At 52.2% G+C, this 17,952-nt stretch overlaps 1 protein-coding gene across 1 annotated transcript in view; it reads right to left on the bottom strand.

The window, feature by feature from the left end:
- DAAM1 (dishevelled associated activator of morphogenesis 1) overlaps nt 1–17,952 on the bottom strand; it is a 100,770-nt gene that overhangs the window by 25,561 nt on the left and 57,257 nt on the right. Inside the window, exons 5-16 of the mRNA XM_068398852.1 lie at nt 8,850–8,921; nt 6,599–6,693; nt 4,398–4,731; nt 3,818–3,928; nt 3,596–3,699; nt 3,108–3,174; nt 2,645–2,762; nt 2,382–2,520; nt 1,870–1,928; nt 1,344–1,531; nt 715–1,023; nt 494–601 (exon numbers count right to left, since the gene is read on the bottom strand). Of these exons, the coding sequence (XP_068254953.1) occupies nt 494–601; nt 715–1,023; nt 1,344–1,531; nt 1,870–1,928; nt 2,382–2,520; nt 2,645–2,762; nt 3,108–3,174; nt 3,596–3,699; nt 3,818–3,928; nt 4,398–4,731; nt 6,599–6,693; nt 8,850–8,921 (1,704 nt within the window). The remainder of the gene's footprint in view (nt 1–493; nt 602–714; nt 1,024–1,343; nt 1,532–1,869; nt 1,929–2,381; nt 2,521–2,644; nt 2,763–3,107; nt 3,175–3,595; nt 3,700–3,817; nt 3,929–4,397; nt 4,732–6,598; nt 6,694–8,849; nt 8,922–17,952) is intronic.

The raw sequence follows: 17,952 nt of genomic DNA on the forward strand, positions 1-17,952 counted from the left end.
TCACATTTTGCTCTGGGCTCACTACAAAAATAAAAGAAGAGATCCACCCATGGTAGATGTGGGCAAGACTTAGTCCTTCTTGGCCAGAGAGGGATAGAAATTTTCCACCCAATACAGAGACACGAAGCAGTTGCTGTTAAGAGTGATCCAAAAATATTACCCAACCGTGGCCACATCTGGGGGCTATTTTCATACATTCCCCACCTCTTTTTTTTTAGGGTTTTTTTTTTTGGTGATCCATCTTCATGACACATGTGGTCAGGTGTGTGGGCAGGGGCAAAATCAGGCACACCAAGCCGTCAACAGCCACTTCAACGCAAAGGTACCGGCACGTGGATGAGAGGATAAAGCAGATCGAGTCAATCTGGCAAACACAGCGTCGGTGTGAAATAATGATGGGAGACGTGTTTTGAGACCACAGGTGACACCGCGCAATCTCATAACGGTGGCGCCTTGCCCCGATCCCCGCGTGCGCCCCCCGGGCAGCCGTTACCTGCTGTCTTTGGTAGGCAGAGAATGTCCTTTCCAGATCTTCGAGGTCCAGGATTTTGAACACTTTTGTGTCATCTATGTCGGTCCACACGGTGCCTGCCAGCTTGTTCTGTAAGACAGCGGGAGCACTGCAGTTTGGGGGTCCCCTGCCCACCTGCTCTTACATCACCAGGTGGCCATCCAGCACCTCTGTTTCACTGCCTGAATTATTGTCCAGCTTACCTCTGGCAGCTTGGACCAGTTGAAGGACTTGAGGGCATTCGTTGGCTGTGGGATGCTCTTCTTCTTGAGGGCCAAGCCCAGAGGTGCTCCGGGGGGAGGCATCACCCCATCCAGGGGTGGGGGACCGGGGGGAGGTGGGGGACCGCCTGGAGGGGGTGGTGGTGGGGGAGGAGGTGGGGGACATCCCCCTGCGGGCGGCGGTGGTGGTGGAGGGGGAAGAAGGGATCCGGGAGCTGGAGAAGGTAAAGGGCCACCAGGAGCTCCTGGTGGCAAGGGAGGTCCTCCGGGGCCGGCAGCACAGATCGCCCTCTGGGAGAGAAAGAGGAAGAGGCCTGGTCATATGGAGCCAGGGGACACCACCCAAGAAATGCCCCCAGGCCGATTTTTAATTTTTTTGGCCAAAATTTAACCATTACAGGAAGCACCCAAAGGCTTCAGCACTCCTGACTGAGGTCTGATGCAAATGGGGAGGCAAAATCACCCCATCACCAGGGATGGACATATCTTGGTAGCCCTCCCAGCAAGCACCTTTCTCAGCTCCCCACACAGCCCAGATTTCAGAAATTACCCCATGGTGTTTGCAGGGGGTTTGGGGCTGGGCCACAATGGGGAGGAGGTTTGGGGCTCACCCTGCTCATCTCGTGGAGTTGTGCCGTGAGATCAGCCACTTGCTGCTTGACCTGCTTGTGCTCGCTGGACTCCTTCTCCAGCTTCTCCTTCATCTTGTTCAGCGTCTGCATCATTTCTTCCTTCTCCTGGGCCTTGGCGTCGCACTCCCGCTCCTTCTTCTCCAGCTTCTGTTGAAGCTCGGTGTGCTCTGAAACAGCCCCATGAGACCACTTTTGGGTCACAAACACTCCCTTCTGGTGAACAGCAGCACGCGGGGGACTAACCTCCACGCTGCCCTGCAGAGAAGCTGCGCAGCTGAGAAAAGGGTGTGTGTGCTGTGCCTTAATATTCCGGCCAGGGCCTCCCCATGATAAAATTAATATCTGCTTTGCCCATTTCCCTTATAAGCCACATAGCGTGATACGATCTCAGCCACTCAATAAAGGCTGCAGAGTCCATCCAGCTAAATACAGGTATACATTATCTGTTTAGCCTACTGTGCGTGCTGATGTTAAATTTAACGCTCTATATCTCTCCATCACTCACCTTTTCGCATTTTTTCTGCTTGCTCTTTCCACTGTTTCACTTCGTTTTCATTGACTAACCTAAAAGTAAAAGACACATAGCACGTGAGACAATCCTACTGCAGGAAACAAGCGACCATCACCAGCAAGAAACACAAGTGAGCAAGCCTGGGATTTAAGGCTCCCAAATTGGCATTTCTAGCACCTCTGCTCTGCCTCCCCCCTGCAGGGTTTGCAGTCTGGGATGCAGCGCTGTCTCAACACCTCCAGGGATGCTGGCTTGTCCGGGTGACAGTAAGTGATGAATAAGGAACAGTGACAGCAGCAATTGGGGGAAATAGCTCACTGAGGACACAGAGGCTGAGCTTAATTCACCTGCACATCGTGCTTAAGAGGTGAAAGTGATGCCAGCCTGGCAGGGACAACCCCCAGCCCTGGCCCTCTCGCCTGCCGGAGCGGGAGGCAGCAAAACCACAGCGGCCCGTGTTCGTGCTGCTGAGCTGCCAGCCCTGGGAAAGGTGGGTGAGCACTTACATTCGGACGACATTTTTAATATTGAAGTTTTCCAGGGGAGTGGCGTCGGGGTCCTGCCCTTTTTCACTCTGGATGACGATCTGCTGCACGATCCTGTCGAGCAGCAGCCAGTACTGGACAGTGTTGCCGCTTCTTTTATCTGGAGAGGAAGGAGGGGAGAGACTGAGAGGAGCAGCAGGGAGGTCGTTGCCACCCACGGGGAGGAGATGTGGGCTGCCAAGCCCCCAGCAGCCACGGGTTTCCTCGCGTCCCCTGGGACTCACAAGGCATTTGGAGACAGTGGTGCAGGATAGACATAAAGTGCGGGTACGCCTCGGTGTGCGTCAGCCTCTTCCTCGTCAGCTCGAACATCTGAGTCGCGCTTTTGGTGTCGATGTGGACCTGCAGACAGGAGAGAAGCGAGGTCAGGCCATCGGACCGGTGACGGCACCGCCTTTTCTGGAGTCTCATCTCCAAACCCCACGAGCCATCCCCACCCCACATCTGATAGACAGACAAGCCCCACTGCCCTGCAAGGGGCAAACAGCGTTGGTCGGCAGCCAGGGGAGAAGAGGGATGAAGCAGGCTGTAGGATGGAGGTTGCAACACAGCAGGGCAACAGGAGATGGATTTCCAACCTCCAAATTTTATCCAAAAGACCACACTTCATCCCAGGCCACGTAGGCGCTTTTAAAAGGAACTGTGACATTGAGTGCCGGCGTCTGCATCAGCAACATTCGTACTCACCAGCTCAAATCTTTTGGCAAATTCCAGTTCGTCTTCATTTCTAAGCATTTCAAAAAAATCTAAGTGCCTGAGGAAAGAAGGGGAAAAAAAAAAAGGCTGCTAAAAGCAGATACAAATGTGACAATTAATAAATTGCAGGCAGCCAGCCTGGCAGCTGCCCAGAGACAAGCAGGACTTGAAACAGCAACTGCATCTTCAGTCTCGAGCTCCCAGTCATTACAGCCTGTCCAAGGAGCCTGTTGGGATGAGGAGGGCTGGCAGTATCCCCCAGGCCCCTGATGGCACATCCTTCCCAGCTCTGCCCTACGTTAGAGCGCAGCAAAACCATGCTGTGGTTTCCCACTCCCTCTCTGGTGATAGCAAAGAATTTCCTGAAGAGGGGCAAGTCTAGACCCATGTACTTTCCCCAAAGGACAAGTCCAGAAACCAAAAAGCAAGGGTGCAAGGCAAGGGCAAAAATAACCAGTGGGCCAGGGGTCACTACTCACCGGTCAAGGGTTGAATTTTCATGCTCTCTTAGTTTATCAATGACTGGCTGGATCCCGAGCATGAGAAATTCGTATCTCAGATGGAGTCTGAAATCCAGGCTTTCCTGCAAGGGACAGTTGTGGGGTCAACACAGCAAGGTGCACATCCTCAGAAAGCTTACTGAAATAAAACCACCCCAAACCCACCCAAACACCTCCCTCTCCAAGAGCCCTAGCACTCACCACGCCAGCCCCCTGACTCAGGACTGCGTTGATGAAGGACATGATGGCTGTCTTGAGGCTCACTTCATCTCGATACCGTCCCGTGCTCTTGTCCAAGTCATTGATCAGCATCTGCCAAACACACAATGTCAGTTAAATGCCCAGTGACAGCCCCAATGCTGTACAAACAGCCAGGGGACGCATGTGAGAACAACCCCTTGTGATGCTCCTATAGCCCCTGTAGCAACCCGCTGGTGATGGTTCATCAGCTGCTGCCTGCTGTAACGCAGCCCACTCCAGCACCCATTTCACCTAACATCAGCCCATCCAGACGTGCTACAGCCTTGCAGATCTGCAATCCCAGCCACCCTGCACAAGTAACTATTATTTTTTTTGGGGGGGTGCTGCCTTAAATAACGGGTTCCTCACTCTTTGCTCAGCTGCAGACCTCATCAGACATGGTTCTGGGGTAATCCCCAGAGTATCTAAGTTGCAAACAGCCATAATACATAATTTGCAAGCAGCATTTAGATACCCAGGAGGAGGAAGGGACAAGAATGCCAAATTTTGGGAGCGGAGGGGCAAGTCGAGACCAGCCTACCTGAAAACGAGTCCGTTCGCTGGCGTATTTCTGGTAGTGCAGCATCGCCTCCAGTACCTTTTTGTGGCCCCCGGGAACCAGGCACACAGCGCCCATAATTTCCAGCACTGCCACCTTCGTCTTAATATTCTCTGTGCTCAGACTCTGAGCGATTACGTTAATACTCTCTGAATGGGCCAGGACGTGAGCCCGGCCCAGGGAGTTGTTCATTAGTGCTTTTATACATCCAATGAGTGAGGTATGTATTCGAGACTCTGCCGTCTCATAGTCCATGCTTTTCAGAAAGTTCAGAATACACGACAAGCCATCCAGGTCGATGAACCTGGTTACAAACCTGTCAGAAAGAAGGTTTTTAGCTTTAAAACCAAATGCTAAAGGACCCTTTTACCCTCAAACAGGGCTGACTTGTCTGGTGTTGTAAACCCAGGACCTTCTTATGTATTTTTTCCTGGACTCTGCATAGCAGAAAGCCTGTAGGATGCCTATGGCCCAGAAACAGGGATGAGGTTGCAAAAATCAATTTAATTGGTGCCCAGTAGCGTAGGCAACCAGGCATCATCTGCACAAGGTTGTCCAGAGCTAGGATATTTGGAAGAGGACCAGCTAACCCAGCCATCAGCACAAGTCCCAGGGTGGAGGTTAGGAGTTTGCAGCCACTCTCTGCTGCAAAACCTTCCCAGTCCCCAACCTGAATTTTAAATCCCACTCACTTGGGATCAGTTTTGCACAGGACTGGAAGAAGCTCCCAAGCCCTGGAGTCACCTCCTCATCAGCCGCAGACACCCCAAAGTCAGCTGAGCCCATGCCCGTGACGCCTGTCAGACTTTCTGCCTCCTGCTGCCTCTCCTGCTTCACCATCCACATCTTTCTCCTCCCTTAGGCACATCTCACCAATTTTAAGGGATTTTGGATTTTCATGATGACTTATAATGCCGCTAAATAGAAAGCAGACAGTGAACGCATGGCAGTGCCCCAGGCAGAGTCACTAGAGCAGGCAGACACAACACTCGCTGCTCAGGCATTTTAGGACCTCCCTGCCCGATGCCAGCCAGGCTGGGTATATTCTGGTTTGGCAAAAGGCATGGGCTCAGAAAGCAAACGAGCCAAGAACATCCCAGCACTGGGATGATTTTAATTCGGAACAAGCCATGCTGATGCGCAGCAACAAAAGGAGTAATTGCAGGCTCAGGGAAAACTGATTTCTCTGCTTCAAAGCCTGCTCTTCCAGCCAAAGGCAATAGGAAATCTGATGTTCACTTCCCTGGGAGCAAAAGCAGGTCCAACAGGTAAAATTTTCTATAAAGCCTGCTGCATCCCTCTGAATTCCAGTGAGACAGACTCACAAATCACTTCTAAGGACTTTGCAAAGTTTCACGGCTGGGTACCAGCCCTGTTCCCAGGGCACTGCAGGGAGCCAGCACCCAAGAGGTCCAGGTTTCATAGAAATCAGGTGCTCACCCTCAACCCTGGGAATTTCTTACCAGGTGCCATCACCAGAACCATTGCAAAAGAGAAATGGAAGAGGGGAATGTATTTGCAAACAATAGCAAATTTCTTTCTTCCATAACCAGAACAGGTCATGCATTTCTTAATGAAACATTTCCCCATCGGAAAATGTCGACCTGAGACATCCCAAAGGTTTTGCCGATGTGTGCGTGCAGACTCCAGAGAAACGGAATTTAGGAAAAAAATACAGACATTCAGAAAGAGTCCCACCCTTTCTTTACCCTCCCCATCAAAACATTCCAGGAACATTTTTTTTCTTTTGCATTTCATAAAAGCCTGAAGATTCATGTTATTTTATTCCTTTAAAAAGTGCAAGAGAAGTTGAAACAAAGGGCCTTTTTGTTGGTTTTTGTTTTGACCAATAAAAACTGATTTTTTTTTTAAATTCAATCTGGAGGGAATTTTTACATTCTGTTCCAATGAGGAAAAAAAGCAAATTTGAAAAAAAAAAGAAGTCGCCTGATTTGCCTCAAGAGATGTGAAGGTCCTGGTGGCTCTCGGCCACTAAAAGGCCCAAGGAAAAGGAATAAAATGACAAGAGGTGAATAGAAAAAAGCAAGTGGTGTTTCAGACTCCTTGCCTCCCTCATCCTGTGCAGCCCCCATTTATATTTCTATTTAACCCCCCCTCCGCCAGAGAACTCAAATCCAAAGCCATGACCACAGCAATAAAGCCAGGAAACGGAAGGGAATTGCCTCATTGGTTTCGTCCGCAGTGCAGTCTTCAAACTTTCGATTGTTTTATTTCTCTCCTCCTCATCTTCTTTTTCCAAGGCGATCAGTGATTTTCTCTACAAAAGGAGAAAAGCAGACGTGAGAGGGGAGGTTTCCCTGCAAAACACATGCCCCAGCAGTCCGCCTGCCGTGCCAAGCCATGGGGATGGAGCTGGGACCCTAAACCAACTCACCACCTCGAGAGGACACATTTAGCATTGTCCTGCATGATCATTAAGTTCTGGAGTTAACGCCCTGCAGGTAGGAGTGGTGTCAGCCCAAATTGCTGACCTGTAACTCATCCAGACAAGCCCATGTTGGAGGATGCTCGTGACTGTCCCCCTGCAACCCTCAGACTCAGAGCAGAGAGAGGGAAAGGCTGCAATTCAGGCAAGGAACATCCCAGCTCATGGGCTCTAGATGTAAAACCTGGCACGTCCCCTACAGCCCATGACCCTCCAGGAAATACACTTTGTAAAAGGAAAGGTAAAGAAGTGCATCACAGTATCCCATAAGAAAGTGCCTGGCTGAACTCTGCTCAGAGACACTGCAGGTGGCATCCGGGTGACGTGAGTCTTGATGCATTTCCAGGGCTGGAGGGGGCTGTGAGGATGCGGGGGGCTAAGCCAGTGCTACTTGGGGGTCCACAGAGAGAAGGTGCTAAATTGGGGCAGCCTGCCTTGGTACCCATGCATCCCAACAGGTACCCACGTGCCCCTGCAGAGGAGGCGGGGGGCTCAGGGGATGCCCCGCAGCCTGGGTGGGATGGGATGCTGCACCATGCTCGGGATCAGCCCGGGTGGGTCCTGCCAACTCTGTCACTCCCAGGTCTCCCAGTGCAACCCACTAATGTGCGTCCGGACTGGGGACAGTGGCTGTGTGCACAGGATGCCCTTGGCATCTCTCACACGCGATTTTGCTATAAGGCTGGGGGCTGGGACCCTGGCTGCCACGGCTCTACGTGGGTGGCATGGCTGCCTGCAGCCCCCAGCATGCACGGGATACGGCTTGCTCACCCCAACTCATGCAACCAAGGCCACAGCTAAAGCAACAACCCCAGTGCCTCCTGCACCAGCCGACGGCGCTGGGCCCTCAGAGGTGTCAGGGTGAGCCCTGCCAGCACCAGCCAAGGCTAAGCCAAAGGAGGGGGAAAGGGTCCCAGAAGACATGAAGAGCTGAGCTGACCCGCACATTTAACCCAGATCCTCTTCAGCACCGTGTCAGGGAGATCAAAGCCACCCTCCAGGCACGCGGCAGGCTTTGATCACAAGCTCTGCTCAGGCTCAGGGCTTCAACCAGCCGGCAGCCAGTGGCCAGCCCTGGGCATCCCTGCCTTCCTGCAGGGAAGCAGCACGCTCCCTTCCTGGCTCGCAGCCCCCTGCTCACCCCCTCTGTCCCTGCTTCCTCACCCAGCCCTACCCTCCCTGTCACCCTCTCCCCATGACAGCAGGGCAAAGAGGAGGGGAAAAAAAAGAAAAATGATGCTTTTCTTTTTTGTTTCCATGCTGCTCCCATCCCTAACGCCACAAACCTCTGCACCTTCAGCCTCCGAAAGCAGGAGTGAGGACGAAGGGGCTCTGAACCACGCAACCTTGCAGGAAATAAACTGTATTTCCTACCAAAAATAGCACTATCTCTGTATCACCCAGCATGATGTCGACAAGAAAGTATTTAACAAAATTACATCTAAGCACGTCCCTCGTGGGACGGACAACCCACAGCACCGTGTTTTGCCCGGCACAGAAGGGTGACTCAGGAGCAAGGCGGTAGCATCCATGAGAGAGCACAGGAGCTATCAGCAACCACAGCAGCCTGGTGCCCCACCAGCATTGCACAATCAAACGGGGTCTTTAAAAACCAGCCTGGTGGCTTTATACCAAAAGCTGCTGCTTGCCATCTGTCTCGCAGCCTCCCAGCCCGGGGCAAGATGAAATGACCTGTGGGCCACAGAAAATGCCTCCATTTTCCAGCTGTATCTGTTGGTCTAATGGATGATATCCTCAAAGCCTTACATCGGGGGGTTCTCAACTGCTGGGACAAATCGCAAGCTGCTGCCAACTCCAAATTGTTGAGAGGTCCGCAGACCCGAAAGGCTGATAACAGCCAGGTCACACCTTTGGGGCTACAACACTCGCCCTCTTAGGCGTGATGCTGGCTGTGATGCAGACTGTCACCGCGGTGCTGCTGCCCCAGACGGGCTTCACAAGCATCAAAGCATTGGGGAAATACTTACAGCAGCCATTGAATTCAGCTGATCGATATAAAACTCTGGCCAACTGGTGGCTCCTTTATTTTCTTCCTGGTCCTGGAGGGGGGCGGGAAGTGAAACAAAGAGAGCAGATTAGTACAAACAGCGTTAACATCCCCTGCCCTTCATGACCAACCACCTCTGAAGCACCCTTGAGCTCTTGCATTACTTTATATCAACATAAATGTGACTTCCCACATTCTGAGCTCACCACTGACAGCTCCCAGCTATGGGAACATTACCTGATTTATTGAACTAGCGCATTTTATATACGATCTACGTTACACCATCTGCCTGTGACCAAACTCTTTCCCAATGATACTGCATCAGTCCTGCAGTTATCAGCTTTGGAGAAACCACACTGAAATTTTACATCCAGATTTCTCTTGTACCAACTCTACAGTGCCCTTGAAGTTTTGGCTGCACAGCCTTGATGAATGTGCTTTGGGGGGAAAAAAAAAAGAGTCTCTTACAAGTAATGAAGAGTGAATAAATGTGACTTGAACTAGGCTTCACTCTTGGAGCAGGACCATGACCTGCCAACATCCTAAGAGAGACTCCAGACACAACAGACAACTCCTCTGGGGGTTTCATTAGTAGTTGGGACAGAACATGCACCTGGCAATGTCCCCTGTTAAAGGATGTCACCCCTAGGCCCACGATCTATGACACTGAATGATGCACAGCCTCATTTGGTCACCCCGGTCTACAATGCCCTGTGTCTGGTGGGATGCACAAGGGGTTTTCAGGTACTACCACGTTCTTGTAGAACATGACCAAAGGACCTCTGAGCCCAGCTCAGACAAATTATGCTGCATGTCCCCTGGGACTGCTTAGAGCAAGTAGGCAGATTTTGAAGGAATACTTCAAGATCAACCCTTTCCCCCACTGTATTTTCCTAAAAACTTATACCAAAAGAAGTAAAAGGATTCACAGAAGAAATGCCACACAGGTCTAGGCTGGAGAGTCAACTGATACTACACAAATCCCAGAATCACAGAATCAATCAATCAGGTTGGAAGAGACCTCTGGGATCATCGAGTCCAACCATTGCCCTGACACCACCCTGTCAACTAGACCATGGCACTAAGTGCCATGTCCAGTCTTTTCTTAAACACATCCAGAGGTGGTGACTCCACCACCTCCCTGGGCAGCCCCTTCCAATGGCTAATGACCCTTTCTGAAAAGAAATGCTTCCTAGTGTCTAACCTGAACCTCCCCTGGCGAAGCTTAAGGCTGTGTCTTCTTGTCCTATCGCTAGTTGCCTGGGAGAAGAGGCCGACTCCCACTCCACTACAACCTCCCTTCAGGTAGTTGTAGACTGCAATAAGGTCACCTCTGAGCCTGCTCTTCTCCAGGCTAAACAACCCCAGCTCCCTCAGCCGTTCAATGGTCTTCAGTTCACAGCCCAACGTGCTGCACAGCTTTGCCCCCTCCCTAACTTATTTAAGAGATGTTTGCAAAGGTCATCCTACGCCACAATCACCCGCGATGGTGGAAGCCGGATGACCTACTCCTCTGCCCCCATGTTTGTGCATGCAGACAGCTACCAATCCTCTGCCTGATTTCAGCAAGCCCAAGAAGCAGAGTCCCAAATATTTACTGCGGTTCAAGAGGCATACGTGGGAAACGTTCAGGCATCTAAACTTTCCAAGCTGCAGCTTGCCAAGATGAGAACACATGGAGTTGGCGATAGGTAATTTGGACGGGACCCAGGTCCCCCACAGGCAGCACAGCCCATCCCCCAGACCTGACCCTTCGTTGAGCCTGGCTCCGGGATGGGGACAAAAGAAGTTTGGGAGCAACAAGGGACCTGGAAGCCCCTTGGGCATCTCCTGCGACATGCTGAGGCCAAGAGAAGCTGCTCATCCACCCTCGTGGCCACTTCCAGCCCTCTCTGAGTGGCTGTGATCCAGCCTGGCAGTAACCAGACTGCCCCGAGCAGCTCTCCGTGCCGGCTGCCCATGCCGTCGGGCATGCTGCCCGCTGACAGATGCACATCCAGGAGCCTCAGTTTTTTTTTAGTCTTCTATAGATCTGGTCAAGATTAAAGCAAATAAAATAACTTTCCTGAGCAAGAAGACTGCATTGAGCCCTCCCTGCCCTCTGCTTTAATACTTTGGGTTGTTCTCCCCTCCTTCTTCTGCCAAGAACCGAGGTTTTGAATGAAACACTTGATTCACCTGCCCTCCACATTTAATTTTTTTTTTTACCCAAGCAGCGACCAGCAGAGAGTAAGAATTTTTGAGATGTTAGAAAACAACAACAAATTTTGTCCTACCCGAGCTAGCACCAAACCTAATAAACCTGAAGGAGGTCCCACCGCCTGCTTCTGCATGGATGGAGGACTATTCGTACTCATGTTCTGACAATTAGTTTTTGCCAGCAACAAATAAAACCGTCCCCATCCTGCCCAAATAAGTGCTTAAAAAAAGAGAAATGCTCATCTGCTGGCTGAGTGTGCAACACCTAGCCTGATGGGGAGAGACAGGGATGCCTTTGGTCTTTTCACAGCCAGGAAAAACGGGGTGCGTTGGCTTCTCTCTGCTTTGCCCTCTCCTGAAAACTCGCCTCCAGCAAAGGTAAGAGGACAGAGGGGCAGAGACCTCTTGCCGTCCGCTGGCAAACAGACTCAGTTGAAGCAACCCTCTCCGAATAACCCAGGGATTGTCCGGCTGCCCATCCTGCCGCATTGCTAGTCACATCTGGGACCATGTGCAGGGACTGTCACCTGCCAGCGTCGAGTCTGGCCAACCGCAGCCATGGCCAGGGGGAGGCTTTCGCCACAGTGGGGGAAACCCAATGCCTTCCCAAGGGGCTGGGAAGAGGAGTCTGGTTGGTCAGAGCTTCCCACTGATGGATTGTGCAGAGAAACACCTGCCTTGCTCACAGGAATCCTGGTAGCTGGTGTGTCCACTCACACACAGCCTGCCAAAAGACATCCAGGTTGCTGGAAAGATGCTCAGGAGAACAGAGAAAGTGTCAGGGGCCTTGAGAAACAGCAGTGTAATTTATATTTACGAGTAGAATGGAAAGGCACAAATTATACCACCACCTCCTGCAGAGCCAAAGGAAGGCCTTCGGCTTCTGCTGAGTGGGGTGGGAAAAGTAAACCATCATATTTTGCAAAGTATTTGTCACCCCAGGGAAACACACATCATTTCTGCAACCTGTGGGTTAGAGCCATCAGTTTAACCCAGGTGGGACCACCAGCCCCCAGGGGCGAGGTGGGAACAGGATACGGGGGAACTGCCCATGGCCAACCACCATGGGGACATGGGGATGTGAGGTCAGGCTGCACCCGATGGCAGGTTCAATCTCCGGAGCATCACTTGCTGCCATCTCTGGATGTGTTTAAGAAAAGACTGGACATGGCACTTAGTGCCATGGTCTAGTTGACATGGTGGTGTCAGGGCAACGGTTGGACTCGATGATCCCAGACGTCTCTTCCAACCTGGTTGATTCTGTGATTTTCCTGCAACCAAAGGGCAGTTTCTTGGTGCTGGCCCCATTCAGTGCCGCCCCCCCCGTCCTGCTGGATGACCCCATGGTTCCTCAGTGGTGCCAGCCAGCTGGGGTGATGCTCAGGCTACCTTCCTGCTTGGTGATGATCCTGTCTGACAGAGGGAGCCAGGTATTTCTGGCTTCTCAGCTCACACTGTCCTTCCTAAAGGACACTCCCACCTGCTCCCGTGTGCCAAACTGGAGCCCTCCCTGGTACACACAGCCATACACAGCACACCGTCTATGCGCACCAGAACCAGGAGAGCACATACCCATGGCACTGAAGAAGGAGGGAGGGATGACGAGGACATCTGCCAACCCACCCCGCTGAGCCATCCTACGCTCTGCCATGGGAAGGCTCTGCACAAACCCTGCTGGCAAAGGCTGTGATTTTCCCAGCTTTCCTGCCTTGCTTTAGAGCCTGGAACACAAACAGTGCCCCGGGGGACAGCGGAGCTGGGGCACCCAAATGTGCCTTGAACATGGCCCAAAACGAGCCCAGCTCCTGTCACTCACCTCCTGGAGATGTCACCGGAGGTCCTCCCAATCACCCTAGGGTACCACCAGCACCACTTATAAGGAGCATCCCTCTCCCACCAGTGCTCCCAGCAGCAACACCAGCTGGGAAGGGTGGTGAGGTCCCCATCACGGCACAGCACCAAGAGGTGTCCAGCTGCACCCAGCTGGGAGATTTGGGCAGGGAGCGAGACCCGTGCTGAGGAATGGGGTGGGAAGGCAGGGAGGCCATCCTGCATCCCAGGGCCTCTCTGCATGGTGCAAACACCTGCGAGGCAGGCAGGGATCCAAACCTGCTGCTCGTTTAAAGCTGAAAGGAAGCAGTGGAGCAAAAAAATAAAGGTCTCTGGGGGGAGGGCAGAGGGGAGGCTGAACAACAAAATTGGCTAAACTGCTCATTTATAATTAACATGCTGCATTATAAATATTTCCCTTTGCTTGGCTCCCTCGGGCTCTTGCATTTCCTCCCTGAAACCCCCAATTTAGAGAGAGCTCTCAATTAAGTGCAGCAGAACCTCATTAATCCAGATGAGCAGCTGGGAAGGCTCATCAGGAAGCTGCTTGCCAGGCAAAGGGGGACTGCACAATAAGGCAGGCAAAGATCAGGGCAGGGGCTTCCCTCGGCTCGCTGCAGGACGTTGCTCAGTGGTAATTACCGCGGCTAATGGTCTACAGCCCACTGGTAAGTGTCCTTTGGTGCATTCGGTCATGGTAAAGAAACGTGCCGACAAAGTGATGAGCCCGGAGGGAAGCAACTCGCAAGGTTTTTCTCAGAGGCTGGAGAGGGGAGGAACCTCTGTGGGCACCACGGGTTGAAAGGGTGAATTTGTGAAATGGTTTCCCAGCACCCAGGGTGGGTTTTGGGGATGTCAGTTTTGTAGTTTTGCTCCATTGCATCCTGCCCGGCTGGTACCCCGGGACACGATTTCTTCTTCTCTGGGCTGTGTTTAGGTCTTTGCTGTGTTCACTCTTGTCTAGAAGCACAGAAGTGAGGGCTGATCTGAACCCTGCTGGCAGCCTGGTGCTGTGCTGTGGCTTCCTACGAGCTGCTCTGACAGAGGCAGGCTGATGGCTGTTACTACACCGTGCACGGACAGGTACGCCTTCTCATCTGCAACATTTGCATCAACTTCCCTCGCCGTCCTCTGGGAAACGGCCCCGACGGACACACGTGCTCTGCCGCAAAAATTGGAAAGCACCAAAATCGTGCAGCCAAGGGCAATCTTTGCCTCGTCCCCCGCTTTGTTTCCCACCCGCTCCCCCTGACACCCACTTCTTCCTTCCAGGGACCTGGCAGAAATACAAATCACATCAGCTGCAGCCCCAGCACCGCTGCACTCTCTCCTCGCCTCTGCCATCCCTTTGCTCCCAGGCTCTGCGCGTGGGGCTGACGGATGCTGCCACTCGGCTATTTCACACCGTGGTGGCAGTGACGGGGGTGTGTCATGGTGTGAACCCGAGGAACAAGCTCCATCCCCTCCATCAGTGCCGGGCGCCGCAGGAAAAGCAGTGCCCAGTCAAGATGCCTCATTAGTGGGAGCTTTTGCAAGCGAAGGTCACTGATCTGCCAGCTCCAGCCACCCCTCTGCTCTTCCTGGGGAGATGTCACGCTTCCCAGCCCTGCCACGTCTTGGTGACAAGCTTGACACTTCCACAGTCTGTGTGCCTCTCCCTCGGGGTGCTGGCAGCTCCCACAGCCAGACTGCCCTTACTCTTCCCAGTGACCATCCTTGGGACACTGGGCAGCAGCACAGAGGAGGTGGTGGCTCAGCCAGCGGTGGCAGGAAAGCAGTTTGCAGGCTGGTTTTGGCTCCATTTGGGCACCGTTATTTACACCTGGAAGGTGCATCCCCATGAGCTCCTGCCCCTCTGACCTGCAGGAACACAGCTGCCAGGAGCAATGCACCCTCCTGCTCGCAGCATGTCCCCATGGCTGTGGGGAGAAAGGCACCTGTGAAGCTCCTCAGTGCCTTGTTACGGCTGCTTTGCTTCCAAATCAAGCTTCTGGCAACAGCTTTTAGATGCCCAGCCTCCAGGCAATGTCTCCATCTGATCCAGCAGCCTCCTTCCCACACTCGCAGCCCATGGTGATGGTGATGGATCTGGAGCTGCTCTGGAATAACTGAGCCCCGGAGGGTGGCTGGCCAGGTTCCCCACCTACCTGATGTCCAACACACCAGGTTAGATCCTTCAAGGTGAAATCAAGCCAGAAGGAAAGGGCTGGGTTGCAGCAGCCAGCTCCAAGCAAACCCTGGAGAGCCCTTCAGCAACAATGCTTGTGACTTTGATGGTTCACCTCCCTGTTGGCACTACCTGCAAGGCAGGCCTGCCCCAGGAGAACTTCAAATCAGGAAAGTCACAGCAAGGGGTTTAAAAAAACAACAAACCATCTTCAGCTGGCACCTGGTGCAAAAAACAGAAGCAACCCCCTTTTTTAAGCATCCTCCTAATTGCGTTTTTTTTTTTGCAGTGCTCCCCACCCCTCTTTGCTGCTCTGTAATGGAGGAGCAGGGGAAGCTGCCAGCAGCTGGCAACCCCCCACCCCCCCGCTGGCTGCGGGTGATCCACCTGGATGCTGTTTGCAAGGTCAAAAAAGAAGCAGACAGTGGCATGGATGGGTTTTAAAGCCGATGGCTCTGAAGCCTGCATGGGAGGTTTAAATCCAGCCCAGCTCCGCCAACGCGGCCGAGCCTTTGCCAGGCATGCACTGGTGGAGGTTTTTGCCCACCGTAGCCCTCCAGGTCTTCCTCGTCCCTCCAGCCGCTCGACTCCCCCAAGTATCCCCGCAACAAAACCTAAATGATGCAACCAAAGCTGTTTCTCCATGGAGCGATGCTGCAAAGGGCTGTAATCTCATCAGATTTTCCCTGAGCTGGGATTGCGGGGTCTGAACCGTCCCACCTCAGACCACTCTGGTTTTCCGTATGCTAACGTTTCCTATACCCTCTCCTCTACAAATACACACGGGCCCTCGTACGCTTTTCCCAGGGTTTAAAAATTACGCTCCCCATAAGCAAATATAGCACGACCAGATGCCTTTGGTAGTCAGCTGGTTCATTGTTTGAAAAGCTTTGCTTTAAAATCCAAAAAGATTGCTAACAGATGCATTTTTTTTTGGCCGGAGATGGACGAAAACCTTGCTTAAAACAAAAGTGTGTTGTGATTGGAACGAAAAAGGGAATTGCCTTTAAAGATAAAAACTATAAACATTTCCTATTGAAAAATACCCCCAGCCATGCAAACAGCCCATTTCTCAGTCAGCCTGAGAAAACGACACCCAAGATGATATTTCAACCTGCTGCTGCAATAACCGCAGGTATATCTGGATGCTCAGGGGCCATGAAACGCTTCTTGTCCATCCCACGTGACCCAGGAGCACAGCAAAATGCTGAGCTCTTTTTTCCTCCTCCCCTTGCATGCCATCTTTGTCAGCTTTTGCCCTTAGTTCTGCTACTGCAGCAAAAAAAAAAAAAATTGATGTTCTTTACATGAAAGAAATAGCAACACAAGCCCCGTGAACCAGGTGCAGGACTGAGCAGGACAAGTGGAAGAGCGAGCTGGAAAGAGAAGCTCTCTGGAGGCAGTGGGTGGAAGGCGCAGTTAGAGGGGGAAGAGGCTGTCTGGCTGGGAAATATTGTGTTATTGGAGGGTCATCGCTCTTTTATTTACCACATTTTTCCCCATTCTCCTCTGCAAAAGCACCACCGCTGCTTTTTCTTAACGCGAAGCGATCCTGGTTTTATATCTGATGTCTGAGGAAATTTTAGATGTAAGTTTTGCTTGCAAGGGAAAGCTGAACGCTGCTGAGAGCTACGCACGCAGTGTTAGCGATGCCAACGGTTGTCAACACAAGCTTAAAGAGTGCAGCATCACTTGGCAGCCCTGCAGGTCATTTTTCCCCTACCCCGGCTTTACAGACGCTCAGACCCATCGAAAGGGAGGGGGGCAGAGCCGACCCTGCATTTGCATAAGCTGGTTTTTGCTACCGATCCCTTCCACCTTCCACCTGGTTATTTATGCTGTGCTTCTGCCCCAACACCCCCGTATCCACCCATATTTTGAGGCTCACAAAAATCACCCAGTGAGCTGCTTTAATAGCTTGACGTTATGTACGTGGGCTGGCAGGAGCCAAACCTCCTGCAATTAAGAGGTGCTGCAGACTAAGCGTGCAGTGTTAATAATTAACTCCGTTTGGAGTGTCACCTCCTGAGAAAGCCCATCCTGAGTCACCCTCTTCCACTGAAGTAAACCTGCAGCCAAAGAAACGGTAAAGCTGGAAACCCTCCTGCTTCCTCCCCGTGCTTCCAAGCAATATCCTCTCCTGGAGCGCGGGGCCAGCGGGGAGTGAAATATTTCGGGATGAAGTATGAAACAAGTCATCATCCAGAAATACCACTTCTGAAAGCAGATTTCACTCTGCTGTTAATGCATCTCCACCTTTGCATTTCCCTGCTTTATTACAGCCATTGAGGGGGCCGACGACTTCAAAGAAGGTCTCGCCAACAATCTTTAAATCTCTCTCCCGACCCGAGCACTGAACAGCTGCCGGATTTAATGCAGACTTCAGTTCCTGCTCCGGTTGCTGCCAACAGACTCGCCAGCCCCCATCATGAGATGCTTTTTCTCTCTTTGCCCCCCACCCCAAGCATCACAGAGTGATGCAGGTGGGATGGGACCATGAGGAGTCCATCTAGAGCAACACCCGGCTCTGAGCAGGGTCAGGGCTGGGATCAGACCCTGTGTCTCCATAGATGGAGAATCAGGGAGGACAAAACCTCTGCCCTGCCAAGCCGGTACTGTGGGCTGGGATAAAAACAGCTGCTTGCAGGGCAGAGAAACCAGGATACGGGGCTGCAGGCCAGGGGGAAATATTACAGGGAAGGAAATACGCCTGGGGAATAGCTGGTTTTCCCTTATTTCTTCTTTACGAGCACTGCCAAGGCCAGGTGCTGCCAGGTCCCTTTCCAGGACAACCCAGCACAAGAAGATGTCTCATTTTGGTCACCTTTTACCAAATCTTGCCCATCATGGGAATATATAAAAAGTGCAACAACTGGAATGCACTCTG

Source organism: Nyctibius grandis, chromosome 4, assembly GCF_013368605.1.
Source record: "Nyctibius grandis isolate bNycGra1 chromosome 4, bNycGra1.pri, whole genome shotgun sequence".
Taxonomy (NCBI): domain Eukaryota; kingdom Metazoa; phylum Chordata; class Aves; order Nyctibiiformes; family Nyctibiidae; genus Nyctibius; species Nyctibius grandis.